This window comes from Lepidochelys kempii, chromosome 1 (genome assembly GCF_965140265.1).
Source record: "Lepidochelys kempii isolate rLepKem1 chromosome 1, rLepKem1.hap2, whole genome shotgun sequence".
NCBI lineage: Eukaryota > Metazoa > Chordata > Testudines > Cheloniidae > Lepidochelys > Lepidochelys kempii.
In genome coordinates, this window is record NC_133256.1 from 259753518 (window position 1) to 259766699 (window position 13182).

The 13182-nt window shown below is 45.8% G+C and overlaps 1 protein-coding gene across 7 annotated transcripts in view; it reads left to right on the top strand.

The window, feature by feature from the left end:
• Positions 1-470: 470 nt before the first annotated feature.
• The window catches only part of ZC3H7B (zinc finger CCCH-type containing 7B), a 65673-nt gene continuing 52961 nt past the window's right edge, over positions 471-13182 (top strand). For 6 of the 7 annotated variants that reach the window (XM_073327179.1, XM_073327181.1, XM_073327180.1 and 3 more), the window contains exons 1-4: positions 471-688; positions 8287-8347; positions 11220-11253; positions 11752-11949. In XM_073327179.1, the coding sequence (XP_073183280.1) occupies positions 8295-8347; positions 11220-11253; positions 11752-11949 (285 nt within the window). In that variant the 5' untranslated portion in view covers positions 471-688; positions 8287-8294. Of the gene's footprint in view, positions 689-8284; positions 8348-11219; positions 11254-11751; positions 11950-13182 lie in introns of those variants that run through there. The other variant, XM_073327185.1, reaches the window with a different exon arrangement.

Here is a 13182-nt window from a genome sequence, read left to right on the forward strand (position 1 = left end):
AGAACAATCCCAAAGCAGTGTGGGATGAACTAGGTAATTGCCATCTCTAATTTTCATGGCCCTCATCCTGCAAGCCATTTAGGCACCTGCAGTTGCTTAACTTAATGCATGTGATAGTCGCATTGCACACAGATAGTGATGGTCTTTTTAGGTGGCATACTCTAACTGCTGACTTCAATGTGATGCCTTATTTGCATAAAGTTACTCAAGTGTGTATGCAAAGATTCCAGGCCTGTGTTATTGTACAGGTATTTACTAAAAAGAGCAGTAAAAGTTATTGAAATCAGTGATCAAAATAATATCAACCATAACAAACACTGTGACAATTTGGTAGCAAGACAGTTATCTTGGTAAAAATCAAATAACCGATTTCCAACGCCATGAGGGAAGGGTCTATTTAGGCGAAACCGGTTACCACTAGGACCTAGAAGAAGCTCAGGGAAGCTGCTGTTACTGCTGAGGGAGGGGGAGAGAGAGACCTGGAAATGAAAGTAAAGAGACCAGGAGGCACATGGAGGGAGCTGCAGGGGCAGCAGATCCGGAAGCAGAATGCTTCCTTCTGTAATTAAATAGCATTTACTATTATTATTACTAACAGTAATAATACTCTAATAATATCTCTAGTAATATCATACCATTTATCAAGGAAAGTTATACATAGTGTGAGTGGGGGAAAACCCAAGCGGAGGTGAGTCCTTTATTATTTTTTTGGATTTTTTTTCCTAACTCCAGACATAAAAGGGGACAGGTCTGAGAAATAGGAAGAAAAGCTAAATATTGTGTACACTAGCAAAATCCCCCCCCTAATAGTAATTAAATAGAGGAAACGTTTTGCAGTAGCAAAAAACAAGGAGAGAAAATTATTTATTTTCGAGGCCACCTCCCACCAAAAAGATGTGGGGCTTGCAGGAAATAATTGTGAAAGACCCTAATCCCCTCCTTTAAAAAAAAATGCAACTGGAGTTTAAAAGTTACTAGCGAGCTAAAAAAGCCCCTAGGGTTGATGTGAACACTGGGTATGAACTGGTTTTATGTTTGTGTGGTTTTCAGATTTCAAAGCTTTATCCTTCTCTGTGTTTCGCCTGCAGTTTTCCCTTCTGTGGGTATAAGCCCCATGAAACAGCAAATAAATGCTTGTGACATAGCTTTTCAGATGTGCATTTCTCAGGGGTTGGAAAGTTCATCAAATAAGAGAGATTATTTTTATTCTTTGATCCTTTTTATGGCTTCTGGGTGGAGGGTGCTGTTAGCCCCCCCAACCCCCCTTTTTTAAGTCGTCTCCCAAAACACTTGGAAATAGGTGTTTTGTTTTCGTGTTTTGGTTGAAATGATTTGGGAGTCGTTTTTAAAGTGGGTGGGGGAGCTGGGCGATATTGGTGATGGGAGACACCTCCCAGCAATAGGGAGAGCTGACTTCGGGGTGATGAACGTCTGGAAGACTAGTTGCCAAAGGAAGGCGGTGCTGCCTTAGCGCATGTCCCCGCCCGAGATGCTCCTGCCGCCCGTTGCTTCTGCTAAGCGAGCCCGGGGATCGGCGGCCTATGGCTGGTGGGGGAGGGGCGGAGATGACTTTATTCCTGGGAGCTCAAACCAGGCTATTTTGCTGCTAGGGCCCTCAGTGGGGCAGGGGAGTGACACCGCCCCGAGGAGCGGGGAGAAGGGCTGCAGCGCCTGCAATACAAAGAAGTGGCTGGGGAAAAAAATCCCCCTGCCCCTTTGGGTGCCTGTTGCATTGAAATGCCACCCCCTCAGGAGATGCACGGACCCACCGACTGGGGGAAACATGGCTCAGTGCAGGTGGGAGCCTGCTATAAAGTGGGGCAAGGCCTGAGCGTGGGGTGGGGATCCCCAAGGCTTGGTGCACTGGGTGGTGTGTCTAAATGGCATTATTGTGTGTGCTTTTAAATGGGGGGGGCGGCACTCGGGTACTCTGGGCACAGGGGTGGCTATAGAAGTGCCCCATATTTATTTCAGAGAGGTTGTAACAATGACGCTGTCTTGCCAGACACCGCTAATGACCTTGGTGGCTTGCAGCATTTCTAATGGGCACGGCGCAAGGGAGAGAAGAGGAGTGGTAGGGTGAGAGAGGGTGGCTAGGTATATGGGATGGGGCATGTTAGAAGGGATGGGGGTTGGTCAGACATGGAGAGTGGGGTATGGGATGAGGTGGTCAGGTTTACAGGGTGGACATGGGGAGTTGACAGGCAAGGGCCATGGTGCAGAAGGACTGGGGAAGAGTTCAAGCACATGGAGCGGAGGACAATCAAATGTGCAGGATTGGGCAGAGCTCTTTGATGTACTGGCTTATGCAGAATGTTCTGCATTTGAGTTGAATTAGGTTGTCTGTTTTGCTGCACCAAATCAGGTACAGTTCTGCAGGTTAGCAACTCCTTATCTAAATACCCTGTGGCCCGCTCGCTGGGACATGGCCACCGGCATCCTGGGCCGCGGCCCCAGGATCCTTCTCCCATGCCACATGTGGAGAACGTTTGCTTCGCAGACTGGTGGGGAAGCCAGGGTGATGCAGGTCCTCCGAGAAAAATTCCCTTTGGCTTTGGCCATCAAAGTAGTGGATATATCGGGAGGCTGTGGAGCGATTTATGAAATTCATATAGAATCTGAAGAATTTAAAGAAAAGAGAACTGTCCAGCACCATCAGATGGTTAATCAGGCACTAAGTGAAGAAATTAAAGCAATGCATGGACTACAGATATTCACACTTATTCCAAAGCACTGAAGATTAACCAGGCAGCATGGTTACAAACCTGTGTGGAGAAGGAAAACCTCTGGGCATGAGACAAATCAGGAAGTTTGTATTTTTGGATTAGTGACTTGTTTATCTTTAAATAATCAATATTTAAAGGTGTTAAAACAAGGACAGTAAGTATTTCAGAAGCTATTTAAATAGATCCTATTTCATGTTTGTTTAATTTTAATTTATAGATTGATTTCTTATCTTTTCATAAAGTACCTGATGCCAAAAATAAAAAATAAAAAAATAAAGGTGGGAGTGAGAAGACCTGAGTTCTGATCTCACCTCTACTGATTGCCATTTATATTTCAGCGTGTTTATAGCCCATATTACTGACCAAAGCATTGTAAGCAAACCCTGGAAAGCAGTCAAGTATTAGCCTTCTCAATCCCCATTTTTCAAATAAATTCACAGAAACTTTGCACAGACAGAATTGGAAATAAAAACCAGATCTCTAATATGGCAGACTCAAGTCTTTTCCACCGAGTTATACTGTCTTTCAGACTGACTGTGCCAAATCTGTGTGCTTCGGTTACCCTGTCTAACTACTAGACCACATTTCCCTCCCAGAGCCAGGGATAGAATTTAGGTTACGTGGTTGCCAATATTTTTCTGCTGTCTAGTAAATAGTTTGTAACTCCTTGGCAAAATGTGTGTAAAGTCCCCTCTAGTGGTTAATCCACCCAGATGGTAACAGCTAACCTCTGTGACTCAAGTGGTAGAGAGGTTTGTGCAGGGGATGTGAAGGCCCAGGGTTTAAACCTTCCTGCCGATTGAGTCAGAGGAAGTATTGTGTTGTTGCATGTGGTATAGCATGGTTTTCCATTTTTATTTTAAAATAAGATGGTGCGAACACATCCTTTAAAACAGGTTTTATAATTAAAAACAATTATCTGTCAGTTATGTTATGATATGCCACAAAATCCAAGTGCTCCACATATTGCTTGTTTTTCATGCATTTGGATTGCTGGTGTTCCACATTTGCAGGTTTGAAGTTTGCGAGGCATAGGATGGGACATGGTAGGCGGGACTGGGGAATAGTCAGGCTCACAAAGTAAGTAATGACAGAGGGAGATGAGAAAGTGGTCAGATTTGCAGAGTCGGGGGTGGCAGAAGGAGTTGGGGGCGTGGTCATATGTGGGATAGGGGAGTGGTCAGGCAGGCAGGTCACAGCAGTTATGGAAGGAGAGTGGGGGAGACGTCAGCCTCATGGGGTGGAACACAGTGGAAAGTGGTGGTGATCCTTGTTCAGCGAAAGATAGTGGAAGGAGATGATGTGTCTGAGATATATAAAGGAGTGGGTAGTATTGCAGGATGGTGGGATGCAGGAGGACAGTTCTTGTATGTGGGGTTACATAAAGCAGGGGTGGAGGCGCGTGAAAAGGTGTGGGTGGGTTCAACAGCAAAGGAAAGTGGTCAGGGTCAGCAGTAGAGGAGGTTGGTTAACCATGTGAGGTAGGAGGGGCGCTATTAGGCATGCAGAGCGTAGAAAGGCCAGTGAACGGGCTGGCTATGCCTGCAGTGCAGGGAGGTGAGAACACCTCTCAGGCACAGAGGATGGTGCAGAGGAGATAGTGGTCCTTTATGTGGGGTTATCCAGTGGGGATCAGTGGACAGGTACGAGGGTCACAGCAGGGGTAGATTAGGCTGGTGAGTCATCAAAGTGGGGAGCTCTGGAGGGAAGGCATGTGGGGTGTGGCAGGTTAGACGGGTGTGGGGGAAGCAGGGGTGGTGAAAAAGGGGAGAAATCTGAAATGAGCTCCAAGGGGAGCTGGGTGAGTCTGGGGGATCAGAGAAGAGTTATGGAGCCTTTTCCCTGCAAAGTCTGTGGCTCCAACCAGGCCTCTGATCAGTAATGACTAGGGGTACAGATTTGTCGTGAAATTTTTTTATCAAAAACCACAGAGCAGTCATGGTAAATTTAATAAAAATCACGGGTTTAAGGGGAAATGGCATGTAAAGTCATGGGTAGGAGTCATGAGGTATGAGTCATGACAGAGCGACGGCCAGGCCAAACCTGAGCAGCACTGTGACTCTGTTTCCCAGGTTGCAACCAGGAACCAGGGAACCAGACCCAGCCCTGTGGGACAGGAGCTGCTGCTGCAGAGTGAGTGTGAGGCAAGCTGGCTTTGCAGCCCCTGTGCCTGGGACCTGGCCAGGATTAGGGTTGCTGTGCAGGGACGGAGGATGCTGCTGTGTGTTGTCAATGCGCCCTCTCTCCAGGCTGAAAAGGCACAGTGTCCATCACATTGTCACCGCCATTACAATCCTATAGTCCTAGTAGTGACTGAAAGTCATTATCCGTTGACAGCTTTTTCAGTGATGTGTGAAATAAGTCAGAAGTCCTAGTCCAGATCTTGTTGTAATTTATGTCCGCACTCCATTTGGCCATCTCGTGGGGTGTCTGAGCAGGAAGGCTAAGGAAGTAATAGAATGGAAGCTGAACTCCTCTCCCCCCACCAACTCCTCCTACTGGTCCCTTGAGAATAAGGTTGATGCAAATGGCAGAGGTTAGGTTAGGTGATGTGTACAGGAAACTTTCATAGCTGCTGCTCATGCTGTATTTGGTGTGTGGATAAACAGGAGTTCAAAGTGCTGCCATAGCATTTTTTTGGCTTGTTGCCTCTAGCTTTGGAATGACCTGCCAATGTTTGATTGTTCTCACTGTGGTCCCCAGTGGGCGAAGTCTATAGGCAACTGCTTTATTTTCATATCCTTTGTTCTATCTGATATGGCCAGTAACTCCCTCTTCCTCTGCATTCTCTCCTCTCTCTGGATTTTTGTGATTCTGTGTTCTCTTGCCTTTCCAGCCTTTCCCGTTGCTGCTTCAGTGTCTCTGGTGGTGGCTTCTCCACTTCCTCTTCCTCTCTTTCTCATGTCCCCAAAGGTTCTTTGACTAGGGCTTTTTGTCTCCTTCTTTACTTCATCCTTGGGTGACCTTATTCTTCCTCATCACTTCAACTACCACCTCTATGTGGATATTTCCTAAATCTACCGCTTCCTGACATCAAATCAAACTCTTTGGCCCAAACTCAAGTCCATATCCTCCCCTCTCCAAGCCTTCCCTTCTTTATCACAGTTGATCATCCCAGCCTCACAATTTCATTGTTACATTTATCTCCTCTCTTTTTTACGCCCAGGTTGTTGATAAATCCTACTGGTTTTTCTATTACAACCTCTCTGACATCTATCCAGTCTTCTCCATACCTTCTACTAAAAACCCTCGTCTGTACGTTGATAATCTCTTGCTTCATTTATTACACTGTCCTCCTCTCTGACCTCGTTGGTTCTTTCCTCCAGTCCATCCAAAATGCTGATGCTAAAATAGTCTCTTCCACCTGTTGCTTGGACCATGCAACTCTTCTCTTTGAACATGACCTCTGGCTTCCCATCACCTGGGGCAGGTACCTGCTTCCCAGCCTCACCTTCAAGGCTCTGCCCAGCTCAGCATCTGCTTGCATTTCTTCTTACTCTCCCTCTGGCTCCTTTTGTTCTGCCCAATCCTCCTGTTTCACTGCTCCCTTTGTAGCCATCTCCAACTCTAGCTTTCATACTTTCTTCCACTTTCCCCTGGAACAGTCCCCTCATTTGCATCAGGCATATTCTCTTTCCTCATCCAGATCCCCTTTATAAAGCTGCCCTTCTTCCACAGGTCCTAGTAAAGAGAATCCCCAGAGAGACTTAAACTGTCTGCCCCACTTTACCCTCTGATCCCTGGTGTGTTACATATCTGAGCACTAGTGTCTATCCAGTCTTCCGTGGAAAGACTTCTTGAAGTAGGGGCCATGACTTTCTCTACATTTTGTATAATGCAGAGCATGGTGAGGGGGCTTCAATAAATGATAATGGTTGGATTCTGCTGCCATGTCTTGCTTAGACATCAAGGGCTTAATTCTCATTTACAACAAGGCTCCTTCAACCTGTTCTGGTTTAATGTAAAGAACACTTAAAATGGGTGGAAATGGCCTTAATGTAAATAAGAAGTAGGCCATATCTCTTTGATGTTTTGGTGTGGACTTAGAGGGGTGGCTGATTTTTCCTCCACCCCCAGGCCTTTTCGGTGGCAACCCTAGCATGGGAGCATAAATCATGCCTTGAAGAACGTGGCAGCTTGAATTCCACCTCACTTCCCTTATTCTGCCCTTACTCTGTTTATCTGCCTTTCTCCCTTCCCCCCGCACACCAGGTTGAACACCTTTCATGAACATGGCTTCTCTGTGTCAGTGTGGATCTGTGGGCTTCAACAGATCTTTCCTGGCACAGAATTCCAGGGTGCCTTCTATCTCTCTCTGCTACCCCTATGCTCTCGTTAAGATAGCAGTGCAGATGTGGGGAGTGGGCTATTCCTGGTTTTGCACCAAAGCTGCAGCAGATGAACAATGCAAACGTAACTGTTGGAATCTAACCCATTTCAGTTGAGAACAGGGCCTTCTAGGTCTCACTACTCACAAATCTAAGGTAGGGGGGATATTGGCCCGTTTGTATGGTTAACTTGTTTTCGTCCATAGAGTCATGGAAAATAGAGGTGCAAGAGAATGGATCTGGTCTCTTTCTATCCTTGGCCAATGTAGGATTGTTCTCTACAGTGGCTTCCCCTGGGCTCTGTCCATTCCATGTTAAATGATGGGGCTTTCACCACTTTCCTTAGGAGAATATTCCATAGTCTAACAGGTGTCACCATTAGGAAACATTTTCCAGTAGTCAGCCTGACATTCTCTTTGCCCAGTTTCATCCTTGTACTTTTATTTGTACCACACAAATTGGTTCCTCAGCTACCATGGTGCTTACATCTCTCAAATTCTGTAGGCAGTTTATCTATATCCCCATGGTATCCAACCTCCCCCATCTTACACCAGGTTAAAATCTAACCCAGGTAAGTAGTGATCAAAGTTGCTTATCATCTGATGGCTGCTTGGTAGCCTGCATTAAATTAGTTAGTGGGGGGAAGGTCTCAGTTAATTTTCTAGTGAACAACCACCATCACAATTTTCACTAATTGACTTCCTTGCTGGCCAATGGCATACCGGTACATTTTTAGTCAGGCATGCACTTCTACACTTGCATGCGAAATTGTATCCTTGATGTGGCGTGACCTCGCATGTACAGTGCATGCAAGGTCATGCTGTGCAGAAGATGCCATTTTGTTCTTCAAAATGGCATCCTCCATGTGCATTTGGGGGCCTGATGGAATCATCCTGCAGGCGTGGTTGGTCCTGGGGAATGCCATGCATGTATTGCATACACAGACAATATGCTACTGTTGTTGGCAGTCTAAGCAGAGAGCTTGGACTGAATGGGCCGGTATGAATGAATTCCTTTTCACACCATTGGGTGGTCTCCTGCAAATCATGGGGGAGATGCATGGGTAGCGAGTTTGCATTGGTGCTGCCTCCCACGCTGTGGGTAAATAAAACATTTTGGTGTCTAAGGCAGTCAGTCTGGAACATTTTGCTAGTGCTATATCACTTAAATAGTGCACTGCTACTTTGACAGTAAGATCTGTAATAACTGGCTTTGTCTTTTTCTCTCTGCAGACGCTATAATGGAGAGACAGAAAAGGAAAGAGGAAATAGAGAAGGGACTTCAATTCATTCAGTAAGTGAGCGGGTTCACTGCTCTTTTCTTTTGACTTTGGACATAGTCCTTGCAACGTATGGTATAAGGAGAAATAACATTTTCTTTTCATTCTGTTCACTGGTCCAGGGCTGATGCTTGGAAAGGTCCAGAGAGCATTTGTCCTGATTCTTTCAAGTGTTGCTTGTCCTGCAAGATGTCCATATTTAAAATCAAGTCATTCCAATTCCCGTCTTGGTTTTGCCCACTACTTCCGTTCCAATGTGATCTTAATACCCAGTGCAGCAGCAGTAATAATAATATTAACACTCTGCACTTCTTCAAAGCCTTCCATCTGAGGATTTCAAAGCATTGGTCAAGCACTGATAATTTAAGCCTTTCACTGCCTCAGTGAGGTAGATAAGAGTAGTATCTCCATTTGAGATACGAGGAAACCAAGGCACAAGAGGTGCCATATGTCCCAAGAAGAATCCTGATTCCTTAACTGCCAGTCCTGACCATCCTTATGTGACTATCTGAGTTTGAGATGAATGTTTGTACAGTGTTTGGAAGCTAGGAGCCTAAGTTGCTTTTACATGGAATACAGCTTTGTATTCTTTCTCCAACAGTTACTTTAGCAAATGCTGAAAACTCGGGTCAAAATTCCAGTGTGTGTGTGTGAGAGAGAAGCAAGGTGGTAATGAGAATTATGTGTTGGTGTTCTGTTTTTTTCTTTTTTTAAAGATCCGTTTTGTAATGGAAAGCTGAGAAGGCTAGTTCTCCAATAGTATATAATATGTATTTGTACTTCTGATGGATCAATTTGTGACATATAGGACTTCAAAACTGTTGCCGGTGCCTTGGCCTTGCAGTGCTATTTTGTCCCTAGTTCTGCCAGACTGAGTATGTAGGGCTAATAGTGATTACCTACTTCACAGGGGAAGTTGTGAGGCTTAATTTGTTCACATTTCTACAGCACTTTCCAGATGTGGATCTCAAGGCACTTTAGAAATATGAAGTAGTAGTATTCCTGTATAGCATGTCCTGAACCTTGGAGCAGTGTAAGTTTCATTTAATGGCTTGATTTGAGGGGTCACTGTGGAGGAGGGGCTTTCAAATTTTAGTGGCCTGATGATGATGGGGCCACATCCACCACCCCCACACACTTTACTTATGAAGTCCATGAAAATTCTTCTGCCTGATTTTAAGGTGCAATAACTGATGAGCTCTAGAAAGAGAGTCTGGTGTATCTGGCTAGTGAGATGATTATGATGTAGTGTTCCGAGAGTAGACAGGGGTTAGAAAGGTAGGGGGAAAGTGAAAGGCTTTTTGGGGGGCTTGGCATTCTCTTCCCTGAAGAAAAGAAACACTGTGGATCTGGGCTTGGTGCATTGATCAAGGGGAAGGAACATGGCTTATCTTGTGATGGTTAAAAGACACTTTATTGAAGGTGACTGGATGATCTCAAGATTGGGTTTGGGATATGGAGTCTTTCACCCCTGGGTCACTTGTTCTAGTCTGGCCCCATCTTGAAAGTGACCAAAAGTCCTTACCGTCAGACTGCTGTTTGGTGGTCCGTATGAAATGGCGTGGTCTCAGTCCTGTTGTGGTACATGTGTTCTCACCACAGAAGCCACCCAGCACTACTGGCTCCCTGGCTGATGGTCTCTGCAGAAAAGGCAAGGATTGATGGCCTATGGAGCCAGAGCTCCTGTGAGGTGCTCCCTCCGGGGGAGGGTTTAGACCAACGTTGCTCAAATGTGGCCACCATGCACTTTTCTTGTGGCCACAGCCTCCTGGGCTGGGGGTGGGGCAAAGTAGCAGCCACTCCCCCACCCTGTTGCTCCTGGATGCCCTGCCCTGGTGTTGGTTGCTGGGGCCCTGTCCCCCTCTGGAGACAAGGGGGTTGGGCCCTAGGGCACAACGCTGGAGGAGCAGTTCTCCACCTTCCCATGGATGGTGGATCTCAGGCTTTGGGGTTCAGCCCTGGGGCGGTGGGGTGGGTGGGTGAGGGGCTTCAGGGTCCAGTTCTGGGCTCCGACTGTGCAGCAGCAGGCCCCAAACTCCAGCAGCTGGGCTTCAGGCTCTGGCCCCTCGCTGCCTCCCTTGGCCCCTCATCCAGGGCTTAATCTGTCACTGGCTTGCCAGAGCTGAATAAATCTCTGTGAAAAGTGATACTTGTATGTATGTTAATATCACTTTTCACAACAGACTTACTAGCTAGCAATAAATAAATTACAATGATTTGGACGTGTATATGTGCATATTTATTTGGTTGTCCTAAAGCTAATTAAATATTTTAGGGGAAAGTGTGAGAGCGGCCACTGCCAAGAGTTGGTGGCCGCACTCTGAGGCCACCAAAAATTTTGTCCTGAGAACCTCTGGTTTAGACCCTTTGTCAGGGGAAGCATGGAAGCAACTTGCTGCACTCTGGGCCTTACTTGTTCCATGGCTAAACAGAGGGATTCAGTGTTCTGGGACCTACCAGTCCAACATCTTTCACTGGTACCATATTCTCTTAAAAAATTTATGTTCTTTTATAAAAACATTTTAGCATGACAGTATCTGTTCTGATCCCAGATTGAAACCTGGCTGCCTGAATGCAGCCCCTAGAGCAGCTGGTTTGCATAGGGAATAGCCATGAAAATGCAGTCTCCTAAATTAGTCAGATTGTAAACTCTTTGAGGCAGTGACCATCTCCTGTTGTGGCTATCTGGTGCCTAGCTCAGTGGAGTACTGATCTCTAACTGGCCCTCTTGGCACAACAGCGATACAAATAATCAATAGTAAATGTGGAGTAAAATGCGTAATGAGATCCATAACACAGAGCAAGAAAGACTGCTTGTTTAGCTGAGAGAGATGCAAGTGTTTGCACAGACCCATGTTTCATGAAACCTTCCTCTTCTCTCCTCAGGTCCACATTACCCCTAAACCAAGAAGATTATGAGGTAATTTAAGATTTGTTTTTCTGAAGGCGTTTGAAACCACATAACGGTGGCTTTTGGTCAATACATGTTGCCCTCTTGCACAGATGTTATAAATTAATGTCCTTGCTTTTGAGAGCCAAGAGGGGCTAGTTATGTGTGGGAGTGGTCTAGTGCCATTTGTCTATAGTGGAAGATCTTGAAGGGGAAGAATACTGGGAGGAGTTAACCTCCAAGAGAGGGGGACTTTGGGTGATGGCACTTAGCCCTAGGAGGGAAGGAGTTTTGGTTGAATTAGCCTCCCCACTAGGGGACGGATGGAGTTTGAGGATGGGGAATTAATTTCTTGACAGGAGGACTTGATTTGAGGGCACACGTGAAGATGAATTGGGGGTTGGGAAACCCCTCTCAGTTTCTGGGCATGTTATACAGGAGGTCAGACTAGATGATCACAATGACCTGTTCTGGCCATGGAATCTATGAATCTCCACTCCACTCTGTTTATATTCTCTTTCCACCCAGGCCTTTTTACAGAAGCTGGTGCGGAACCTTTTTGCAGAGGGGAATGACTTGTTCCGGGAGAAGGACTTCAAGCTGGCACTGGTGCAGTACGTAGAAGGGCTGAACGTGGCGGATTATGCGGCCTCGGATGAGGTGACCATCCCAGTGGAGCTCCTATGTAAGCTGCACGTCAACCGGGCTGCTTGCTACTTTGCCATGGTGAGCACCTACCTGAGCCATTCCCAAGAGCTGGACAAAAAACATTGGGAAGTGGGGAGACCCAACAGATGGCCATGCAGAGGATGGGGGTTTGAACTGATCTCGTCCACTTCTCCAGCATTGGAGGAGGAATACAGAAAACTCTGAACTCTTCTCATTATGACATTGGTGTCACAAGATCCAGACAGAAAATGTGAGGGGGTGCCCTTACAGGCCTTGAGAGTGCACTAATATAGATCACAGTGCTGGGGGAGAGGTTGAGGTGCTGTGGAATTCTGAGCTATAAAGGGCCAGTTCCTTCAAGTATTCCATGATGATAATGCAATCTTGGGAGCATTGCTCTGTAAATTATTCTTTCTCCTGTGCTTGAGAAAATACATTTAATCTAGATCTGGTGTGAACATGGTGGGTGTGGGGTTTCCGTAGAAAATTTTGAAATATTTCAACCAAAAACTGAAATATGTTGATTCTGAATACTGCTGTAGTACCTCATGGGAGCTGTAGTTCAAGGGCCTCATTCTCTATACACCAGGTTCCCTGGTCAGACTACATCTCCCATGATACACCTCCACTTACCAAGAGGGGAGCTGAGGTGGTGCATCATGGCAGTGTCATGACCACAATGAGTCACGAAAGGTGAAGTCTGGCTGGGAACTCAGCCTATAGAGGGGTATAGGAGCATGAGGTACCCAAACCACAGCTTCCATGAGGGATTTCAGAACTAAAATATTTCATTTTTGTATGAGGGAAAAAAAATCAATTTTTTGGTTTTCAAATGTTCAATTTTTCAATGGGGGAAAAAAGTTTTATGTGGAAATAGGACACTTTGCAAAAGTTTTGTTTAGTGAAAACCTAATTTTCTGTCAACCTCCTCCCCCCCCCCACACACACCGCAAATCATCAGATGAAAAAAATTTCTAATAGCTCTAACTTCATAATTCTCTCAGCTAAGTATGCCATGAACCCCCAGTACCCTCCTAGTTAAATTGCTGGTATCCATTATAACTCCTCCTAAAGATAGATTTAATAAAACATTACATGTTAAGAGAAGGGTTATTAGCTGCAGTGTCTCTGAAGATAAGATGAAAAATGGAGACAGTTGTGGGGAAATTTTCTCTTCTTATCCTCTGGCTTCAGGGCCACCGTCTTCTGAAGTATCAACCGTTGGTGGAGATAAGATCCTGAACTAAGTAGACCAGTGGCCAAAACTGGTATGGTAAGAGAGAGGGTGCT